Genomic DNA, 23,567 nt, shown 5'->3' with positions numbered 1-23,567 from the left:
AAAGCCACCTCTCCACCACCAGCAGCCTTTTAAACCCTTTGAGTTAACAAGTTTTCCTGAACAAATCAGTCTTCCCTCTGAAAATGCTTTCTTCTTTCAAGTTAAGAACATGTACGGCAGGTAGTGCAGGTACAGAACTGTCACAACACTCGCTGCAGATTCTGTCTGCATGTCCTTCCTAGCAGTCAAAGTAGGAAGAAATCAGGATGTTCCTTCCATCAGACACAGGCCTATCCCTAGGGAAATGGCCAATCCTTTCTGGACTCAAGCAATCATATCTGCAGATTCTCCATGGAGAAAATTATCCACCTCTCTGTTTCAATGAGATAGCAGGCTGGATTTTCCACACTGGCTATTATCTTAGGGAGCAGCAGATAGTGAGAAAGCTTCTGGACAAAGAAGCATGAAAACACAGTCAACCCAGCCAGGAAATTATGGCTGAGACAGTCTGTACATTGCTGCTGTTCCCAATGCAATCTGGTCCTGGGCATCATCCAGGCAGTGCATGAGGGGACCACCTACATTGTGTGTCAGGCACAGCCACCAGCCCCACCAGCCGCGGTTTATAGCTGCAGATATGATCACTCTTGCAAACGCCCAGTGCATTTTTCAGTGAACATACTATAAAATAAAAAAGGTGGGTTTTTTTCCTTCACCCAGGAGGTGAAGAATGGAAAATCTTAGATAAGGCTTGTAGCTGATTTTTTTAAAGGGCCACCTTCTCCACTGATGTAAGCTGGCACCTTGCCACAGACTTCAATGGAGTTGTGCCAGTTTACATCATCTGATAACTTAGCCCAAAACTTCTAAATCTATTTGCTGTCATTTTGCAAGTGCCAGATATGGTTTATTTCAGAACCGGTTTCTGTGCAGTGATATTTTCCACTAACGCCGCTTCAAATGACATCTTACTTTCTTGTATCACAAGACAACACACTTCTTTCATTAGACAGAAAACCATGGGGATTTAGTAGAAAAACAGTTTTTGCACAACAGAAATGGTATTTATCTTAATTTTCAACATGCACTGACGGCTGCATGGCTGCTGCTGGGAGCTGACTGTGGGCAGGTGGCTCCCGAGACTCCCTCCCTGCTGGAAAGTCCTGGCTGGGTGGGTATCCAAGTGTTCACCTATCACAGCACAGCAGCAAGATGTGTGCATTGAGAAGGTATTAGAAGGTATTTACAAACATGCAGAAGAACAGCTGGTTAACACACAGCATTTCTACAGGGGCATGTTCACATCTTCCACAGCATGTATTTCAGTCTTTTGACTGAAGCCAGCAAATCTAAGACTTCTGTACCCACGCTCTCCCATTTAGGCCAGTTCTAGATGTATGTTTTGGATCTCTTGGCTACTATGATTAAATGACAAATTTGGGGGAATTAGGCCAGCTGCACTGAACATCCAGCAGAAATGGTTTAAACAGCTATTGCACAGGTAGCAAACAGACCAGCGTCTGCTTACCAGCACTCAGCTGTAAAACTGGGGTAACTTCACTCACATTGCTGCAGTCATATCAATAAAACACAGAGGAACAGAGAAAACAACCTGACCTGGAGCAAAACAGCCTGAGGAGGATACTCCTAGGAGGCAGCATGGTGCAACTGTCTGCAAAAGGCTGGGATGACCATCCTATGCTCATCAGCTGAAGCATGTCCCCAACTCCTGCCTGTTTGGTCCTGGCAGGGGTCTCCCCACAGGTCCTGCTCCCCCTTCCTGAATTGGCTGCCCCTCTTTGCTGTTACAGCTACCAGCCTGCATTTCAAACATTTCTGTTTCACTGCTGTGTCTGGTGGAAATGGACAACTTTCAGCCACTTTTCAGTAGATCCCAGAGACCAAACTTGAACTGGTTGAATTCAGATAGTCATCTCAGAGACAGAGGAAGAAGCCTATCCCGAAGAGATCAAAATAGTTTAACTTCAAAGAGGAACATTTAATCTCAAAAGGCCCAAACAATTTGTTTCACAATTTCCGAAATATTATTTTTTTAAAACTTTGTTACCAAAATAGCATCTTAAATTTTAAGCTAGCATATGCTACAAATTAAAATAGTAAATACAACATTTCATAATTAAATATAAACAGAACATTGCTGTGGGTCAAAGAACTGTTTCAAACGGGCTCAATGTATCCCCTCAAAACTAAACAGCATATTGCTTTGCTGAAACTCTCCCCAGATTTCTGTTGTGTCTCAAGGCAAAGGATTTTACTTCCAGTGCTTCAACCAGGTCACTGTGGGGGTTCCAGCAGAGGTGGGTGCCACTGAGGTGGGTGGTGGGGAGGACCACAGGCTGGAGGTGACAGCCTGGGAGCAGTGCTGGCCTGTCCCTGTCATTCCTCAGTGCTACTTGCTCACCCTCTGCATCTCGCTGCCTGCCCTGCAGCAGCAGCACTGTCAGCAGAGAAGTCTTGACTCCCATCCTAGAAATTTCTTAATCAGAAATTTCTTAATCTCTTCCATGCAGAACACTGAACACAGCCCTGCATTTTATGAGGCTCCTGAACTCCAAGTGCTCCAAACAGCAATGACAGGAGCGATAGTGATGTTATATGGTACCACTGGCACTGCTACTCTGAAGGAATAATTTAAATCCTGTAAATAACCAAGCAATTAAAAAGAACACATGAAAAATCTGTGTTAACAACCAAAGTAATTATACATCATCCCAAACTGTATTTTCAGAGAATGTTTGACATTACTACTGGTATTACTACTGCTAACTAAACAGAGAAACAGGCTGCCAAGGCTTTAAACAAATTATATCTATTAGCTTTGGCATTCTTCCTAGCAGCCAAGCATTAGCAGTGGCAAAAAATCTTTTAATATGGCTAATCACGGTCATTTTCTGCACAGTTTTGTTGTAACTGTTCCTTCTATAACCAAGGAACCAGAAAACAACCTGCACCAGTGACAGAGCTCATGAGAAAGGTTTTTTTCTCTTGGGGACTCCTTGGGCCAGTCAAAAATGACAACAAAAAAGAGGGCAGAAGACATCTCCATGATGCCAAGAGTTCAGGAAGGTGAGTTTTCCAGGAGGAAGTGTATAAAGGCAATAGCCAGCCTGATAAGGTGGGAGAAAGGATACTAAAGAAAAATGTAAAGAAGTCCTGCACGAGGCGCACCTGACAAAGTGACTTCTGCTACCAGACCATTCCTCCAGTCCCATCTGTTTCACAAAACATTTCATTTACCTCCTTGTACCATAGCAATTCCATAACTTCTAGTGAGTTGCTTAGAGCTGATCCTCTGAAAATTCATTCCGTAATCCAAGGATACATCGCTATGGAAACTGCTTGTAATCAGTACTTTTTATAGCTTAAAACACCCAGCATCAACAAAAGGTATTGTAACTTCAACTGATAGTTACTGCATTCCCACTGGAGATTTTCAGCTCTGGAAAGGGGACAGGCATCTTCTTGGTAATTTAAGGGGATGGATGATATGAAGGTATCTAATTAAGCTCATAAATATGAGCTCTGCTGACATACAAGGATGAACCTGTGACACCACGCAGCAAGTGGTGGGTCCGTCATGGGCAATGGCATCGTCCCAGCTCAGCCACCTGCTAAGATAAGGATGGAGAGAAAGTCCTCCTGTGCTCTTCCCACTCTCCCAGTGCAACACAATCATAAGGCTCATCTGATTTGGTAAATCATGATCAGATATTTTAAATAGGCTTGATCCTTCTGCCCTGACAGCGTTGGCTAAGATCAGTGCCTGAGCCTTGGCAGGAGAGGATTTACAGGACCACAGAGCTCACCAACAGTTTCTAACCACAGAAACAGAAGAGCACGTTCAAGTGAACAAGGCAGGACTACAAAAAAATTGAGATGCTGGAGGGAAGCCTGAACATTTGAATTGACCACTTGGGTCTGCTACAGCCAAGTGCAGTCCTGCTCACTTCACCTCACAGCCCAGAGGAGCTCCCCTTGCTTCTGCTCATCTCCGACATATTCCTGTGGAGGAAAAAAGGGTGAGGATAAAACTGAACCGTACCTGTGGCAGCTGGGAAGAACACTCCAAAAACAGTGAAGAAGGACTCCCCCTGGGTGTAGTCTGGCAGTGTGTTGTTGAACATCAGCTCTTCGGAGTAGCCGACAAAGCCGTGCTCTGTGGAGACACGGAGGGCGAGAGGAGAACCTCAGGAGCCAGCAGGGCTCAGGAGCCCCTCCAGCTGCTCTCAGCCACCACCCCCCTCTAACACATGCTCCTGCAGGGGCTGCTTCCAAGGACCACCTGAAAGGATGAACGTCAGCTCACATGGTGGGGGAGAAGGCAGAAACCAGGGTTGCCACTCCTGCCCCATCTTTCTAAGGACACACACAAGTTTTACAGAAGACAGGGGAGGGGGGAAAGTGATGGGTGCTATACCAATGTCATGCACCTGGTTTACTGGGTGTGTAACAGAGGATCCTACTCCCTCACTACACACTTGTTGGATGGCTCAAATTCTTCCACAAACCTCAATTTGTTAGGAAGGGTTAAGCCTGACAGCTGGAGTGCAAGGCATTAATTAGGAAAAGTTTTAGATGCTTATAGACAAAAAACATAACTCACAAAAGCAGGTTAAAGAATTAATGCATGTGACTATTAAATAATAATTTCATTTTTAACAGGCAACACTGCTTTTTGATGGAGTATCTTAATCTGTGGAAACTTCTCTTCCCTGTCAATAATCCAAACACTTATGCCAGCTGGGGTGGAAGGTGAGCAAAGTCGGTTCCTTTTTTTCTCCTGCCACTACAATCTATTTCCTCAAGACATGTGACTCCAATAACTTGAATTTTCTCATTAGCAGGCAGGATGTTGTTTATGGCTGAACAGGGTGATGGCCAGAAATTTAAAAAAGACTCCATCAAAGCTGTCCCATGCCTCAAAGACAACATTAATGATGTTTGGACAATAGATTAAACCAGAACATTAAATCAGAGCTCTGAGCACAAGACATATCCATTTAAAGTCTCAGACTATAACTAACCACAGAGCTTTGAAGTTTTCACAGAAAAACCCTACAGATAATCAAAAGTTTCCTACTACATCTGCATTCATCGTGTTGCCCAAACATGGATGGAAACACACTGATAGAAGAGGTCTCCTGCTGCTAAGCTTTGGAAAAGCACTGGCTCTCTTCGCCAGGAACAAGCCCCAGATGAGATTTACAGGGAGCAAGCTCAGTGCAACACACTGACCTCTGGACCTCACAGATGTCTGCAGAAAGTGCAGTTTCTGGAGAAATTGAGGTGGAATTTGTGTAGGCTGTATGTTCCTATAAGTCCTATAAGACCTATATAAGACCTACGTGACTTCAACCAGAATTGATGCTCATGACAGCACAGCACATGGCCAGTCCACAGAGCTCCCACCAAACTGCTCAAGGGAAATGATGGTCCTTGGCCAAGGGATTTTTCACCAAGTATGTGCTCCTCAGAGAAATGTTAATTTTTCATTTAAAAAGTGAATAAAATACTCATCTCATCCCATGAAGATCAGCAGACATTCTCCAACCAGAGCTTTGAAGCAGCAGCATTACATACATCTATGCCACTTGATAAAAGTTTGCTCCACCAATTCATAAAAATGTCCTGTGAAGTGAACTCTAGCCTCTCTTGATGGTTTGCTCTCACATATTCCTATCATTCAGGTTTTCCCTAATCACAAATTGTCCTTTTCATACCACTTGCCCAGTTTGTGGAGGTCATCAGAAATCCTGACCCTCTCTGCCAGCCTGCTGCGAGCTCTTCCCAGCTGGGGCTCATTTCAGGTTGAATCTGCACTTTCCCTTTTCCATCCTCTGGGAAGAAAAATGCCAAATACCATCAAACCAAAACCAGACTGTTGCAGAACCTCACCAGGCACAGCGTCCTACTTTGTAAGTAAACCATCTCCATCTGGGGTCTTCCAGTGGTGTTTTGGGGCTATATAATTCAAATGAGGCACTTTGGGTGCCTTCTGTTTCCTTCCTCATACAAAAGGTCAAGTGTACAGCCCAGTGAACAGCCAGGCACAGAAAATGGTACCATTTTCTGTGGTACCATTTTGGCCATATTATGGCCACACACTGACCACAAGACCCATGAATCCAATGTCTGACCTGCACCTGTGTGCATCTGACCCCTTTCAAATTAAGAAATTAAATGATCCCCTAGTGTTCCATTCATTTGTATGTTGTTCCCTTTCCTACTTTATTTCCCTAGGTGGAAATCCTCAGTGGAAGAGACAAAAGCCCAAATCCATGGCAGATGTCACTGGAACCACAGAAAACAACAGCCATGGGTTTGCTGAAAGAGCCACAGGATGTGCCTACAACTCTATCCCACTTCTGCTTCCTCTCCTCACAGCTCTGGCAGGTGAGAGGCCATTCCACACTTCCCCTGTATACAGAAACCAGGAACCTTCTCGACTAATTAAAGAAAAGTTCATCCAAATGTTAGTTGTCATTGCACCCTCATTTCTCACTCAATCACCCTCCTGTGAAGCAAACCTCTCACCCGTTTTGATAGAGCAGGATCTGCAGTCACCTCAGTTTAGGGGCACATGAGCATGGGGCTGAGGACAACATGCTGGGAGCATCTCCTGCCTGCCCACGTGCCTGAGACTAGTGCAAGACATCTGTGACCTTTCAGCTTATTAATATTAATGTGACTAATTGTAGCTGACAGGGCAATTGGGCTGAAATTATCCAAAACAAAACAGGAATCAGCAACTGAGACCGATTGGTTAAATCAACAGAGCGCTCGGTCAGTTGTTCACAGAGTCAATTATCCACATCCCATTGAAAGTGCACTTCAAAAGGACGAGCTTCGGAAGGAGGAGGGAAGGAAATGCGATAGGGTCTATATTTGGCACTCTGATCTTCAAATGAGGCAAGATCATTTTATACTTTTTTTTTTTCTGTAAGGAGATATTTTTCTCCAGCTTACTGCTGGGTATAAGATCCAAACCAGATTGCTCCCTCATTGCTCATTACAAAATATTTGTCTGAAAAATTTTGCTCTCAATCAATTTATGCAACCGCACAACCTCTAAATCCTGCCTTTAATGATCCTGTTCTCAGCTGGCTTGCAGAGGGCTGGAGCTGAAGTGCTATAAACAATCTTCCCTGTGTCATGCTAGAAGAAAAGAATCCGGTTCCTTCTCTGTGCCGTGTCAGCCTTATGGGAAATGTAAATAAAGAGCAGTAACAAATTATTTTCATCATTAGATACTCAATAAGTAGAAAGCAAATTATGCATTTCTCAAGTGATTGAGCTGATCCAAATAAACAATAGAGAAAAAAATTACTTAGAACATCTGAATTATTCCTGTGATTCTTCACAAATCAAGTCCTTCCAGTTGCTCTTATTAAAATGATGCAATAAACAGTAAAAGCCACCTAACAAGTTTGAAATGGAAGAGTTTTCAGGATGAGCATCCTCTGTTCACATGTGCAGAGGGACAGGAGGCTGTACACCACCCTGATGGAGTCAGAGGAGGAGGAGAAAGGTGGTCACAACTCTGATGTCTTTCTATCCATCACAGATGCCTGGGAGGAGACACCAGCTTTCATCTGGTTGTCGCTGCTGCATCCCCTCTCTTCCCTTGGTCTTTTCTTGTACTTTCTTCCACCTCCCACCCTGTGGAAGAGCATGAAAGCATGAGGTGTTTGGCCCTCAGGACTCCCATTATGAGGACAGCCCCTCCATGAAGCCCAGGGTTACAGAATGGGAGCTCAAAGAGCTTGGAGAAGGGGCTCAAGGCAGAGCTGTGGTTACACAGGGTCAGGCCATTATGCAACAGCACAGAGCACGGCAGCACTGCCAAGTTCCAGGCAACCTGGAGCTCATTACAGATTAGTTAAGTCTTGGCCAAATTCAATAAGCCTGTTCACAAGCTTAAGGTTAAGTAAAGCCTGGCATCAAGGCAAGGGCTAAATAGTGCAAAAATGGAAAACTACCTTAAGAAACAGCTCCCTGAAGACATTCCCATATTGCACTCTGCTTGTGATTAGAGATTTTAATTACAAAGGTGAATGCTGAAGGCTTGAAATGGTGAGATTTTTTCTTTTCCAAAATAAGTGAGCCCACACATTCCCTCCTGGAAGGTACTTGCTGAGATTTGCTTTCAGGGGAACAGCTGGAAGTGTTTGTCTCGCAGCACATTTCCCAGGTCTGACCTCAGCATTTTCAGGATACTGTGTGATGTGTAAGACGTGGAGTGCCAAAGAATAATTATATATCCTTGGCATAATTATCTCTGCTCTCTATCTTTTTCCCATTTCTCCTTCCACCACTAAACCCTTCTGGCCTAAGTTCTGAATTCCAGCTGTTGGATGCCAGTCCCAGCACACACCCAGAACGAGGTCCTGGTGTGGATGCTGGAGATATCCAAGCACACCAATGTGGAGAAAGCAGGAATGGTCCTCACAGCCTGGTCCCACTGTGCCATCCTCATCTGAACACACACCTCTGCAGTAAGACAAAGTTCCACTCCTCATCAACCACATGCTTACATTTTCCTTCTCCAAACTCTTAGCCGAGGGCAAGGTACAAGCCCAGAACTTCTGAGCTGTTGACTCCCCCATGGGCAAGTCAAGCCCTGTCAGGCTGGAATCTCTCAGAGGTTGTGGTCTATCAGGTGACTGTTGGGTGTCCTAAGCCAAATTAATTCCTACATAGGTTAGAGTGTCTACAGCAGGGAAGGAGTGAATTCTCCCCCCAAAAGCCCCTGAAATACAAATTCTTCTCCTCCCTGCAGAATAAGTCACCCATAGTCTGGTGGTGACCAAACTCCCTCAAACGCACATACAACCCACAGTTTATCACATGAGAGCAGCATACTCACCTGTCAAAGGAAAGTTAGGCATGCCTAGCTTAAATGAAGTAAAATTTGGATGCCAAAGCACCACCAGCAATAGGTTTGTCAGCATCTCAGTGTGCAATTGCAGATACACAGCATTAACCATCCACATAGGAGCTGTGGACGTGCAGAGATGGGTGCAAAGCCATGAATGTTGCCAAAATCTCAAAGACTTTATCTTTCTCTCCACCCCCTCCCCCCTATTCTATGCAAACACTGAAATTTAGCTTCAGGCAACAAACAGCACAGGATCATGTGATGCAACAGCTCTGAAAGATGCTGTGCACCAACACGGCCACATTCTGGGTGGCTCTGGATTTCCCCAGTGAAGTGCTGGATGTGCCAGATAATGACGTGGGTCCAGCTGACCACAGCCACAGCCCTGCAGTGCCATACAGCACACCCAGCAATGGGCACTGAAAATGGTGCACCTCTCCAGGGGACTGGCATAATCAGAGGGACATGAAGAGGGCACCATGGTCACAAATAACACTTGAATCACCTTTCCCAACAGAATAAAAAATAAATCAATCAAAGCAGTGCAATCACAAGCCTCCACATCCCTCCACGCACACACCTGGCTTCCTGTGTTTGGGCTGGTTTAACACCAACATTAACAATCACATTCCCAAGCTCTTCCAAGGCTGGCCTGTTTCTGTAGCCATGCCTTCCCAACTACCCAGCTCCAGCTCCCAAGGTCCTCACAATATTTTTTCCCAGGCAAGTCCAACGCTACCACTGCTGATCCTAGGCACTGTCCTACTGCTGCCACCCTGCTACAGGTCAGGTGCAGGCAGAAATGTATGAAAAAAAAGTGTGGAAAGGTTGGGAAGGGAAACGGGAAGAGGGCAGTAATGCTGGAGGTGGAGAGAGGACAGTGTGGTGGTTTTCTCATGCTGCCAGTCCACTGCTCAGCTTGCTGTGGGCTGACACTCGACCTGTGGGATGCATGAACAGATTTTCACCAGAAAGTCCCAGTTCTCCAAGAGAATGATAAGGGAACTGATGACTCATGGAAGCAGAGGGCGTTGAGTGGCAGAGCTGTGCTGACAAGAGCAGAAAATAAACATGACCTTTGCTGAACTTGTACATGAATACAAAAATGTCTTAACATCCTCCAGGACATCTCCTGCTTCACCTTTGGATAGACAGGTTTTGGCTGGATGACTGGGAAGAAGCAGAAGGAAAAGAGAAGAGCTGCAGGGGAGCAGAGCTTGAGGAGGTGGAACAAACCCATGAGATGATGCCCCCGTCTCCTGTCAGCCACCACTGGACTCGCCTACCCAGGGGACCACATGCACCAAACCCAGGTTGCCCTTTTCTGCAGCTCCAGTGCAATGCCTGTGCCATGTGAGTCAGTATGCAGCACTGCACATGTCCTGCAAGCCAGGAGCACATCAGCTCGACGTTGGACTTGTGGGCAGCAGCACAGCTCCGTAGCTGGAGATGGGGCATGTGCAGCCCAGACGGAGAAGAGCAAACACAGGATCACTCCCTCTTCATATGTCAAAAATGATGCCATGATTTTGCTTTATCTCAGTCCTCAGGACCACATCCTGCCTGCAGGCAGCTCCCACAGTCTCAGTATTTCTGCTTTAAGAATCTTAAACTGGGCAAGGGAAAAAATAGGAATCTTTGTATTGAACACATGCAGGTCAATGATTATGCAGTGGTAAAAATGAAGCCATTACGCAATTAACACATCAGCATGTGGCCACACTGACAGTGCAGAAAGGCTGCAGAGCATCTGCCAGAGCTGCCAGGGCACTGAGAGATGCAGGATGTGGGAGCTCCTCAGCTCCTGCTCTAACCCACCCCAACCCATGTTGCTGTTGGCAGCCCTTAGCAGAAAATATTGGGAAGAGGAGGTAAGAATGCAAAGAGACTTGATTCCCTCTGTAATTTCATGCCTAAATGCCAGTTAAACACATTAATGATCAAAAGGGCTCAGAGTGACCACAGACCCCAAGCCACAGGGAGCAGAAGCGAAAGCAGCACCTCTGCCACTGCTGTGACCCCATGTATAAGAATGATGCCAGCTGAAAATTGCCACAGCTGGCATCAGCCCACACCTCACAGCAAGGCAAAAGGGCCCTCAAAAGGGCCAAACCGAAGCTGAGCAGCAAGAGGCAGCCCAGGGTGCGGAGAGAAGCTCATTGCTAGTTTCCCACTTGTGAACAAATAAGCTCCTATTTTATCATCAGCACTAAGGAGATTGTTTCATGAATCAGGACAAACACCACACTTACGTTTCAAATTCGTCAGAGCTGCAAGTAGCAAAAAATAGACAGGTTTTAGTGGGAAAAAAGTTTGGCAAGAGGGTGGTGGTGAGGAAGGATTAGAGCAAATTTAAAGAAAGCAGGGAAGGAGTTTCCTTGCCCAATACTTTCTCTGCACCCACAATAAAGCTGGCAAACCTAAAAAGAGAGAGTATGTACAGCCTGTAATTGAAGGAGCGAAAGCCACAGTTAAAACAATCTAAAAAGGCCAAGCCCTGAGAAAGGCAACTGGAATCCCTTATCTTTTGATGGAAAAGAATGTGCTCCCTGAGATTAATGACGTGTTTACCCGAAAGGAAATCGCCGCCCTTCTGAAGCAGCAAGTGTTTGTTCCTCCCGAGTCCCTGTTTTCTGCTCCAGAGCCGATCTCCCAAACCTCCCGTTTAAAGTCAACACACAATGCGGCTTCCTGTTGCTGTGGGCTCCGGGGGATCCCACCATTAATTCTCTCCCAAAAATCACCCTCCACCGCACCTGCACAGCCCCACCAAGGCCGGCAGAGACAAACCCGGGGTATTTAGATGTCACTTAGGGCAGGAGCAGTGCAGGGCACAAAGACCACTCAGCTGGGCAGATAAATCAGCCAGCGGGGAGACCGACAGAGCTGTCGAGGGAAAGCGCTCTGGGCCACCTCTGCTCCAATTGCTCAGGGGTTCGGCAGCGCGTCCTGAAGGTCAGCCTGCTGCAGGATGCTTCTTGGAAAGAGGTTTGGCATCAGCCAAAACGTAATGGTCCACTGTGTTAGAGGAGGCCTGGGGGCACATGGCATCTCAGTGCTGGGTACCCTCAGGTGAGCAAGAGAGACTGGAGCAGAAGCGCCAGGGCCGATCTGTTTGAGGAAACCTGGGAAAAAAGCGCCGTCATCCCTTGACATATTTATCCTTTTTGGTAACTGCACCCCAATTTCCTCGTGGAGCATCCCAGCCATGAGAGCCATCAGATCACGAGCACCTCCTCTCCCTAAAGGCAATGGACCTGCAGTACTGGGTGCTAGCCAACAGCTAAAAATAGCATAAGAGGCAGAATAAACAAAGGGAGCTGCTTAAACCTGTCTCCGATGTTTGTCTTTAGCTAATGGAGCAATTTTCATTTGCAGGATGCCGTCACTTCTCTCAGATCAGGAGGTAGCCTACGCTCCCCCCAAGCTCCCCCCAGCCACACCACATCTTCTGCAGGACTGGACAGGGTGGGAGGAAATGCTGATTTCTGCCCAACTCCCTGTGTGCCTGCTTTATCTCCGCCTCAGCTTCTCAGGAAAGTGGAAAACCACTAACGTACACAAGAGCACACTCGGAGCCTATACAGGCAGCTCCTCATCACAAAAGCACTGCTTAAATAAAGGAAAACTTAGGAATGTGCCCATGGAAGTAGCTAGTAGAGCTCTTTGGAACTTACTCTGTCTCAACAGATTGGTGGGGTTTAATAATTAAAAAGCCAGAAAATGAGTATTTTCTGCAGTTAGAAACTCTGAAATTCTGGTTAGGAGAAAAAAAGTAAGAAGTTTTAACACAGGTGTTTCAACTTTTTAAATTCTTCTTATGTTTTGCATTATTTAATGCTAAGCACTAGACTCATTGTAATATATAAATCCTTCCGTTACTATTTAATTTCTTTGATGTGGTATTTTCAGCCTGGCTTGTTCAGTGGTATTCAAACCAGCTGTTGAAAACTATTTTATTCATTGCAAAGAGGACAAGAAGTACAGTGTCCCTTGCTCCATCCTTCTTCCAGAAAAATCAATGGGGTATCATTATCAATTACAGAATGGTATTTCTTGGAAGTCATGCCCAGAGTGCCCAGCTGTGGGAGGCTCTGAAGAACCTCTCCAGTGAAAAGCCCTAGGCTTGAGAGATCAGAATTTGGGCTGAGTCAAGGCACAACAATTGGAGGAAAATGAGTGGCAGTTCAGTGGTGATGACACACATCCTTTGGACTCGTGGAGTGACCTCCCCTCCATCCCGGAGCTACTCCATGTATTGTTTGGGACAAGCCCAATCAATGCTGATCAAATCCCCGTTTTTCAAAGGAAAGATGATACAACTTAGTCCTCCAGATCCTGCCATGAGCTTTCTGCCATCCTCATGACTACAGCATCCCATGCTCCTAGCTTTCCATAATACATTATGGATATATTATCCATATGACAGTGGTACTTCAAAAGAAAACTATTCCTTTTGTTGACTTTTTGATTTTATGTCTAAAATGATAGTTTGTTTTTATTTTTGGAAGGTTTTCATTATCTATCCTCTAGGCAACACACACACAGCTACAGCCTTAAGTCTGGCTTCAGAATGCAAATCAAATCAAACAGCATTTGATTCTGGAAAGGTTGAGCAAGATGTTGTCACCTAAAAGGATTTTTTGTTTGCTTGTTTGAAACTATTGATTTACTTCTGTGTATGTCATAGAATACATTTTGCCTACAAAAATCAATTTTTCAATTGATGCATTTCCCCCTTCAAATAAAAAAGAAAACCAGAAAGAACCACTGAGCCACCATCCAGGTTAGTGAAGGTACAACCAGGATAAACTCCCTTACTTACTGACAAAAAAATGCCAAAAATTGTTAACACAAGCCAGGAAAGATGATGAACAATAGATAAGGACCTATTTCCCACAGAAAGTTTTCTCTTTAGCCTAGGAGAGGAATGCAAACTAGAAGTGAAGTGGCTGGAGGAAGAATCTAATATCTAGAAGTTATCTTAATAAATTAAATCCCTAAATAAGGAAAGCTGATTCAGGGCACAGCTGAACCGTGACTGGAATTAACACTGGGGGAATGAAAAAAAGAAGAGGCAAAATATCTCCAATGAAAATTGTTATATGGTGGCACCAAAAAAAAGAGAAAAAAAAAAAACAATACAATTAAATAAAGCTGTCTCATCCAAACACAGCAATGAGGAGAGAGGGAGACATTGTGGGATGATATTTATGTCCGTCAAACCAGTCAGCTTTATTCATTTTCTAGCATTAAACAAGTTGCTGCTGAAGGAGAGCCTGGACAGGAGGTTTTATGGGAGGAATGGATGGGGAAACCCCACGTGAAGGCAGAGTCAAGCAGGGAACAAAGGCAGCCAAGGTATTTCAAGATTTATTTGCAAGTTCTAGGAAGATGAGCTTAGCATTGCTTCACAGGCAAACAGCGAAGCAATTAAAGGTTAAATCAATGCGTACAGAACCTCCTGTGTACATCAGGAGCTCTATTTCCTACTGAGCAAGTTTAAACCTGTAACAAGCTCAGCAAACCCTCTCCTGGCTCCAGGAGTGGACCTGGGCCATCCAGTACATGACAGCACCGTTCAGTGGCACATTTTGGGGTCTTGGGGGAGGCAGGACTCTGCTCATCCCCAGCAGCACGGGGCAGAGGGCTGCTCACGCCCATGGCTGCTCAGATGCAGCAGCCCAGAAAAGACTGAAGAGCACCAGAGGTCTTCCAAGCAAGGTGCTTTAATGCAAAAAGGAAGGACACTGGATTGTGCCAAGTCCTCAAGAGACCCAAAAAAGTGGGTTTAGGCTGCAGGGAGACGGAGTTAGCCTGGCATCGCTGTGACTAGAGCAGGGTCCCCAGGGATGCGGCAAAGGATCCACCGCTGGGAACTTTTAGGAGCAGATTAGATGCACATGGCACCCATCCCCAGTGCAGCCCAGTAGGAGCAGGAGGGCGGGAGCGCAGACCCTGAGCCCTCCTCCCCTCTTTACCCACCTCCTGGGAGATGCCTCGGGAATCCTGCAGGGCAGGGACACAGGGGTGCCAGCCCCAGCCCCGGGTGCAGCAGCTGTGCTGAAACCTGAACATCTGCCGGCAATCGAGACTGCTGCTCCTCAATGCAGTCCTACTGCTGGATGTCCTCCAGCAGGGAAACACCGTGAAAACCTACCAACAAACAGGGCAGCAGGGCTACATCTCAAACTAACTGCTTTGGGTTTTTTTTTTCTTCTAAATAAACTGCTTTAAATACCTGCTTCAGAGAACCTGGACAGAGTGGTGTAGCTTTCCTCCCACTATCTAAATAAGGCCTCTAACAATGTTATCACTTTCCAAAACGCATCTGTCCCGCAGTTCCTAGCCCAGACAATTGGCAGGTAACCAGTTAATAAATGTCTTAGCCAGACTGTTGAATAGGCTGGCCCCGACTCAAGAGTGATGTCAGGGCCATTCAATGCACTATAATTGGAAAAACCTGGGAAAAGCAATCCCATGTTTTTTAATAAATAAAGAGTGTATTAGCAGCCCCCTGCCTTTATTCACCACGGTGTGTACCTTGTTCAGTAGCAAAGTGGGATTTTATTTTTTTTCTCCTGCCGCTTGCACAATGATTTCTACTTGGGATTTGATGCCAGTTTCCAGATGTGTCTCAGGCCAGGAAGTCAGCAATCAGCCTGGATAAAGCCTCTGGGATTTGCTGCAGATCATCTTCTGACACACACATCCTTCCTGCACCCTCTCTTATGATATTGGGGCACACCCCTTGTGCCCAAAAATAAAATAAAACAACCCAGAGCCAAGCAGAAGCCCCTGATTAGGATGCTTTGATCAATTTCATATTCAACCTGTGGGAATATTTTTAATTAATTCAGTCCATCAAAGCCCCAGAGGCAGCATTGGAGGCATCTTTACAACACCAGAGTGTCTATATACATAAATCCCTTCAGCAATTGCAGGTTCCCTGTCTGCTGGAGCAGCTCCAGGCAAAATTCATCTCCCACAAATCCTCACCAGCATTACCCACAGGACAGCATCAGCTCCCCAGCTTGGCCATAGAACATTGGAGGGGGATGAATCCTCCAAAGCACTTGTCCTCAGAGGAATAAATGAAAATGATAAATTAGTTTCCTGGGCTCTGTGTGAGCAGCTTAGGGAAGCTGAAACCCAAGCAAGTGACATGAAGGATGTGGTTTGCATGGAAAATAATCCCAAGCAGAAGCACCCTGACAGCAATATGCCTCTCAAACCTCCCTGCATCCCTGAGAAATTAACTACTCAGATTTCCCAGCCTGAGGAGAGGGGTTTAGCCCCACACAGCCAAGCTCCACACTCACCCCAGCCACGTGGTACCATCTACTGCAGGACCGGGGAATCCCAGCCCAAGGGGATGCACTTACTGAGTTACTAACAAGATAATTTATTTTTCACCCCCACCAGGCATTTAAGAGGCTGTTGTTGGGCCTCTTTCACTCATGTTGTGATTCCTTTCATCTCCCCATCAAAGCAGAACCAAATTAACACCAGCCCTCCTCCCAGTGATGCCCCCCTCAAGAGCTCCCACAGCCGCTCTGCTTTCACAGGGCACCTGGGAGCCACTGCCAAAACAGGAAAGCAGGCGCCTAATTGAAAGGGAGTATTTGGGAGTCACCCTACACAAAAATTAGCAGAGATATGCTAGGAAAATAAAATAGTGGGCATTAACGGACGGCTTATCTTCTTTTTTTCCGTGACTCTAATGTTCAGGATGTGAAAAGGCCAGAAAGTTTCACAGACAGTTCTGAGAAACTGGTCAGCGAGAGGAGCATCCTCTCCTCTACTTTCACTGCTCCTCCCAAAATAACTCAGGTCGATTTTGTGGTATGGACCTCCATCATTAAAACACAGCCATACACAAGCCAAAACAACCCTGCAATTGCTACCGTGAAAATTTGTAGCTAGTGCTGGGTCTTGGTGATGGGTTGAGAAGTCGAGCACTGACTGATTTCATTTCACCTGTGTCAGGTTTGCTAAAAACACTAACCTGTGCTAGGGAGAGAGGAAATGGGGATGTCGCCTGTCTGCAGGAAGGACCACAGGGGTCTCTGCTTCTGGAGGAGGGACTGAACTTTAAGCTGGGTGGCCAGAGGCAGCTCAACCAGGCTGGTTCTCAGACAGAACAGGGAGCCCCTCTCCTCGCTACCCACCCTTGGCAGAGATCCCAGCCTGGAACTGTGACCAAGCCCCGGGGGAAGTGCCGGCTGAAGCCAAGGGAGGATTTAGGATTAACTCCAAAAAATCAGTCCCACCCCACCCTGCAGGCAGCCTGTGGAAAGGAGCAAAATCCCTGGGGGCCAGGCAGAGGGACAGGGTAGCCTGGTAGCAAGCAGCCTGGCAGGCCCAGAGGGATCAGCAGCATCTGAACAAGTGACCCAGATCAGTCCCTGTCTGCTGGAGGCACTCAGCTCCTCCAGCCCCAGCTCCTGGCTGTAGGAGCCCAGCTGGCTCTTGGAGCAGGAGCGAGCCACAGCAAGAGAGAGGAAAAAAAAAAAAAAAGGAGAAAGAGCAGCAGGAAGCCCTGCTGAGAAGCCCCCTTTTGTGTAAACATGCTCCGTCCTCAGACTAAAAATAAAGGCAAACCACAGGAAGGGAGTGAGTGCTTGGATAATATCCGATTTGGTGTGTGCCTGGGTGTGAGCTGCGGGAATGGGGAGAAGAGCAGGGGACTCCACCCAGCCCAACCACACAAAGGCAGCCAGTTAAGACCTTCAAGATGGACAGGCATTCCTGGAGATTATTTAAATTCAAGTAACTGCTGCTTGGCAGATGTGCAGTTCTTTCGTGTGTGCGCAGCACTTGGGAATGTTAAGTGAGGGAAAAGGCTGCCATGACAGAAAAGGCAGGATGGCTGCACAAGGCCCATTTTACAGAGTCAGAGACTGAGACCCAAGGCTGTGAACTGAAACCCCATAAACTTGTCATAAAACAAGGACACGACCCAGACAAGCTGTCAGCTACAATGCAGCTCACAGCTCCAGCCTCAAAAACCACCTCTCCCCGCACGCTGCCTTTGCATCTTAGCTCCTGTTGCAGCCACAGAACCAAACTGAAAACATCTGCATGCTCCTGAGGGCTGTGGAGGGCTGATCAGCGGAATGCCTACCTCAAAGGGGTCTCAAACGCTTCCCCTGGTGCTGGGCTCTGGTGCACTGCACTCTGCCATTGTCAGCAGCTGCCTCTGGAGGTTGGAGCTGCAGCACCACCTGCATGTCCCAGCTGCAGGCTCCTTGCAGGAGGGATACTTTGCTGGTGGGTGCAGTCCCAAGAGACAGGCATCCATGCATCCATCCATGCATCCATCCATGCATCCATCCCTGTGGCACAGAAAGCGACAGCACATGAGGAGGCTCCCGGAGCCGGCGCTCACCCTCGGTGCTGACACACCACTCAGAGGCCTTCTGGGGAAATGCAGGATTTGGGAGGGAAACCACAGCATGGAAGCACCGAAAGGCAGAGCTGTCCCTGCCAGCTGCGGGCCGCAGGTCCCACCCTAGGGCAGCGCTGCTCTGGGGTAGGGGCTGGGGTCTGGCCACCATCAGCCCCATCCCTTCCCTGCACTGGAAACCCTCCTTTCTTTAGTCAGCCATGGCTAAACTGCAGCATCTGCAATCTCAGCCACCTCATTTCCCTTCTTTCTCTATTTTCTGTCAGAAGAAAATGACGGTGCTTAGCAGTGGAGGAGATCAAATACAGCTATGTTGGCTTCCACTTGGGTATATTTCCTGCTGACATTTGTATTCCTTTAATTCTTTCCTCCTGGTCTTATGTTCACTTTCCTACTATCTCGTCTCACCTCGAGTATTCATTTTTCTCTACTATTAGAAAGGTCTACTAGGAGCACACCAAAAATACAACACACTCCTCCCCAGCCCTATTTCCTCTAGAAAACAACTTCCTATGGAACACAGCTGTTTGGGGCAGGTCACTTGGTTTCTCTAAAAACACGCCACAGCAACACAACTGTGCTTGCTTCATTCTCATTTACAAGTATTGCTGAAACTTTCACAGGCTTTCATTTGAGGCATTTCCTACATACTAAATATAAAGTGTAAATGCCTTTCCATAAGGCTCTGTCTGACAGGGGAGCTGCTGCTTCTGTCCCCACGCCACCATCCCTGCACACCACAGCAGCAGCACAAAATGAAACAGCATCATGACACTTGTGCCATCGGTGCTACGAGTGAGTGACACATGACACCTCCAGCTACCCAGCCCAGCTATCAATGAAAACTGAAGATCTTTCCTTACACTCACTTTAGTAGGTCACTTGCTACCCCCCAGGTGCTGCTGGACACAGAGGAAGCCAAGAAAAAGGAGACACTTTCTGTTTACTCAGCTAATTACACTTCATTATTGCCCTGCAATGTGTTTCCCAGCAAACAGACAGAAGAAAGGGAACAGGACCTGGTGTGAGCAGGGCTGCAGGTGGGAGCCCTGAACCTCCCCCTTGCCCGAGCTGCAGCTGTCACTGCAGGCTGAACTCAGTCTGGAAAAAGTTAGCAGAACTCCCACTCACGGGTCCTTGAAACCCCAGCAGTCCCCTGCCCTCACCCAGCTCCTCCTCGGATCCCCAGCACTGCCCTGGCAGCAGGCCCAGCACAGTGGACAGCACAGCACAGCCAGGGTCTAAGTGACCTCAGAGGTCTCCAGACAAGATCTCCACAGCTCAAATTCATAATCCTCCATTTTCATGGGCACAGTGCTGAGTTAGGCAGCAGAAGGCTACAAAGAACACTGCAAACACTGATGCTCTCTGTTGTTAGAAAACCTCCAAATGAAACATAACAAGAGCAGAAATTGAGAGCTCAATCCCTGGTGTTAAACACTGAAATTAATAAGGCATCTTCAGTCATGCTCTGGAAACACTCATTGCAAAATTATGGGTTGTCTCTAAAAGTACCAATGGACAGGGGGCACAACTGGAAGCTCTGAACTCTACCACTGTCCAAGTGAGTGTCACTTCACAAACACAGCTAAAGAGAAAACCCCAGGGAACTAATGCCTGCTGACCCCAATGCAATGAACCCCCCGTTTTACCTGGATCAAGATGTGTAAAGGACCCAATGACAAAGTCCAGCGTTGAGACAGCCAGCAGGAAGAGCAGCAGGAGCTGGAGCCTGATGATCCACTTCACCCCAGCCAAATTGATTCCCAGCAGGCCGAGCAGGACAGCCAGGGAGATGCCACGCACTGCCCAGATGTTGCTGAGGCTCAGGACACCTGCGATGGACTCTGCGAAGCCAGTGATGTACATGGCACCTGCAACACACTGAGGGACACAGCTCTGTGAGTGCCCTGGGGAAAAAAGGGGATCCCCATCCACAGCCCCATGCCAGGCTGTGGGGGCCTCTGTTCAGACCGACAGACAGACATTGGCTGTCACAGTACAGGCTTTAATGATACTCTGGCCTGCAGGGACCAAACCTTACTGCTGTAGGACAGCACACTGCCAAGGCAGCAGAGCTACTGCTGGGCAAACAGGGAAGGCTGGGTTCCAGCGTAACATCTACCCTCTATTAACACTCCAGGAGAAACTACACTGGCTTCTCTGAGAGAGAAAAGGATGAGACAACTTCTGTTTGTCCCCTTCTTCTGTTCCTCTGGAGGAAAGGGTCCCAGTTCAACACCTGCCTGAAGAGCAGCCCTTTGTTTTCGCTCCACTGCCTCCCGGGGGTTATTCTTAATTCAGTGTTTAGTTTGGGTGCAAACTCTGACGTTTCACCAGCTCCCCATCTCGCTGCTGGAATGGAGCCTGCACTTTGGAGGAGAGTACATTGTGTGAGCTGTGCCTCCCTGGGCTCCCAGGAAAGCTGCCTGTTTGCCTCGCAGCAGGACAGGACACACTCTGCCCCAAGAGCCTGCAGGACAGGACATCTGCAGCACAGGCTCAAACACTACTGCAGCACAACAACCCAAAACACCAGGATGTTTCACACCAGAAATTCCCACTAGCTGACACTCCAGCAACAACCCTTTCCAGTGCATGGCACCCCTGGAAAAGCAGGTTGGGGCAGACAGATGCATTGACATGGCTGGTGTGACCTTGGGTCCTGCAACCCCACCACCCCTGTCCACAGCTGAGGCATGTGCAGCTCCCACACGACTGGAAGGGACAAAACCCCCACCCAAGGCAGCAAGAGCAGAGCCCTCATTCACTGCAGATCCCCCACCTGGGGCTGACCCAGCACTGCTCCATTGAGGGTGTTCAGGACAGCCTGGCTCGTACCCGGGAGCTGCAGGATTTGTGTGGTTTTCAGCAAGGTTGAGGGCATGCAGATGCTCAGACTAGGGACCTACAGCTTGGAGATCCTGGAGGATTCACTTCCATCACAGGCAGACACCTAGATCAGGGGAACTACATGCTGAGAGTCTTCCTCTGCAGCACATGCCAGTCATTCCCCACTTGCCCCAGTCAGAGCAGGGAATAGGGAATACCCCGTTTCTGGCAGCAGTTGCCTTATGACAGAGGTTACAGCTCTCCCTGAGCATCCTGCAGCAGAGGATCATGCTGCAGCTGGTGTAGGGCACGTTGGGCAGAAAGCACAGCTGAGAAAGGAAAGGCATAAGCAGCTTTTGGGGGCAGGCAAAGCGATTCTAAGTGAGTTGCCAGCTCCCATCCCGCAGCCCCTGTGCACACGGGATGCCAAGCCAGGGGCCAGGGCTGCTGCAGCCCAGTTTTTACGACCCTCAGGACAGGCTGCAACCTGCCTGCTTTCCCAGACAGGGTCCTCTCAGAGAGCAAGAGTGGAAAATATGACAGGAAGGATTCTCATGTGTGGCCCATTTCCATATCTTGGCTTGTAACTGGGTTCAGTTCATATTTTATGGACACTTGCTTTTAATCTGGAGTGAAAGGAGAAGGGGGGGATTATTTTTGGTTTGGGGGCTGTTCAGGGGTTTTGGAGATTGCTGTAAGCCAGTCAGTTAAAAACAAACCTCCATAAAAATGCTTCTCTGCTCACCACATTTTATACTGTCATAACATCTTTATGGGGGGAGAGGGTTAAGTTACTGCAGGTTTAAGTGATTATTTTCCTTTTTTTTTTTTTGTAGACTACTTAGACTACTTGTGTATTTTTGTGCCTCACCACCACAAAAGCTCCTTGGAATCTTTCAGAGAATCCAGAACTGTGACTTTTGGCTCACAAGAAGTCAATTAGCTGTGGCCCTTACCCCTGACCAGCTCTCCTCCCACACCAGCTCCACTTCTACTGGCTCCTACAGAGCAGCAGCCAAGGCTTGCCCGATCCCTAAGGGTATGTGGAGCATGCCAAGGCCAACCTGCCAGTCCACAGCCACGCACTGAGCTTTGCTTGGCCATCCTGACCTCTCCTGCTTCCTTTGATTTCAGTCTACCGCCAGCAAGGGCATGTCCTGGCAATGGGGTAATTTGGGATGGGAGGACATGTCCTGCACGGCTTGTCCAGACACTCAGCTCCCACACCATGTGGCCCATGCCAGGCAGCACATTGCCATGCACAGGCTCGCTCCTGGGGAGCAGCGTGGGGCTGAGAGCTCCCTGTGATGCTCTCCTATGTTGTCCAGCACAGCGCAGCATTACCCAGATTTTACTTGAAATGTTAACTTTCTGCAGCAAGACAGCACAAGATTAATATCTGCATCACAAAGTTTCCAAATTTTCTTTGAAAAGGTTTTTTTTAAATTACCTGGCCAAAAATGTAGAGGAGGCCAATGGTGCCCCCTACTTGACCTCCAAGGACAGTGGAAATCATGGAGTAGACTCCTCCACTTCCAATGGTGCACTTCTCACACACCCCAATTCCAGATAAGACTGTCACCAGGGCAACCAGAATGACAAAGGACACCAGAAACATGCCCATTACAATGCCAGTGTTTCCCTGGAATGAAAAAAAGAAATCAAATTAAGATTAATTCACACCAATCTGCTGGGACAGAATAAGAACCTACCACTTCTAGTCACTAGTGGTCTATGAATCTGGAGTCATTACAGATTAAAAGAAATACAGACAGACACCCCTACTTGTCTAATTAAGATAATTGATTGCCAAATTTAGAGCCTTTATTAGCACCCCTTTGATGAGAACCTGCCTTGTCCTTGAGCCTGGGGCTGGGCAGACCTTTGCATGAGCAGGTTCTGCTCTGTCAATGGGCTCCTCCATGAATCACTGATTTTGTCCACTGGTTTAAAAGGAATGAGGTTAAACAATGATTCAGCCACCATAGTCAGGGGATCACTGCCTGTCCGCATGGTTTAGAATGACATACTTTAAAAAAAAAAAAAACTTTCATAACAAAAAGTAGTTTCAAAATTGAACCCCTGGGATTTGCAATGACTGATTTATTAACAGCATCAAGCTTGCATTTTAATTTTTCAGAACATTTACCTTTGAAAGCTCTGATCCCTCCAAACAATGAGATGCCAAAGAACAAAACCCCAAAGGCAGCGCAGCGTGGAAGATAAATCGATAAATCACACTCTCATAAAGCAGCGTGCGCCGGCCCTGATCTGCGGGGTGCACTCAGAGGGGCAGGTGGCTCTCACCCTGCCTGGGCTCAGGAGACTTTTCGTCACAGGATTCAGCCCCATGGGAAAAAACCAACCCTTCCTGCCTGGGGCAGAGGGAGGGCTCCAGGAGGAGCTGCTGTACTCGCCAGTGTGTGGCAAAGAGAAAAAGTCTCTGAACAAACACAGCTGCAGGTCCTGGTTGGTGGCTTTAAGTGC

The 23,567-nt window shown here is 47.4% G+C and overlaps 1 protein-coding gene across 1 annotated transcript in view; it reads right to left on the bottom strand.

Moving 5' to 3' along the window:
- SLC12A8 (solute carrier family 12 member 8) overlaps positions 1 to 23,567 on the bottom strand; it is a 47,385-nt gene that overhangs the window by 16,151 nt on the left and 7,667 nt on the right. Inside the window, exons 4-6 of the mRNA XM_072931988.1 lie at positions 22,531 to 22,722; positions 19,901 to 20,132; positions 4,004 to 4,117 (exon numbers count right to left, since the gene is read on the bottom strand). Of these exons, the coding sequence (XP_072788089.1) occupies positions 4,004 to 4,117; positions 19,901 to 20,132; positions 22,531 to 22,722 (538 nt within the window). The remainder of the gene's footprint in view (positions 1 to 4,003; positions 4,118 to 19,900; positions 20,133 to 22,530; positions 22,723 to 23,567) is intronic.

This window comes from Taeniopygia guttata, chromosome 7 (assembly GCF_048771995.1).
Source record: "Taeniopygia guttata chromosome 7, bTaeGut7.mat, whole genome shotgun sequence".
Classification (NCBI taxonomy): domain Eukaryota; kingdom Metazoa; phylum Chordata; class Aves; order Passeriformes; family Estrildidae; genus Taeniopygia; species Taeniopygia guttata.
This window is presented reverse-complemented; position numbering and strand designations above follow the sequence as displayed.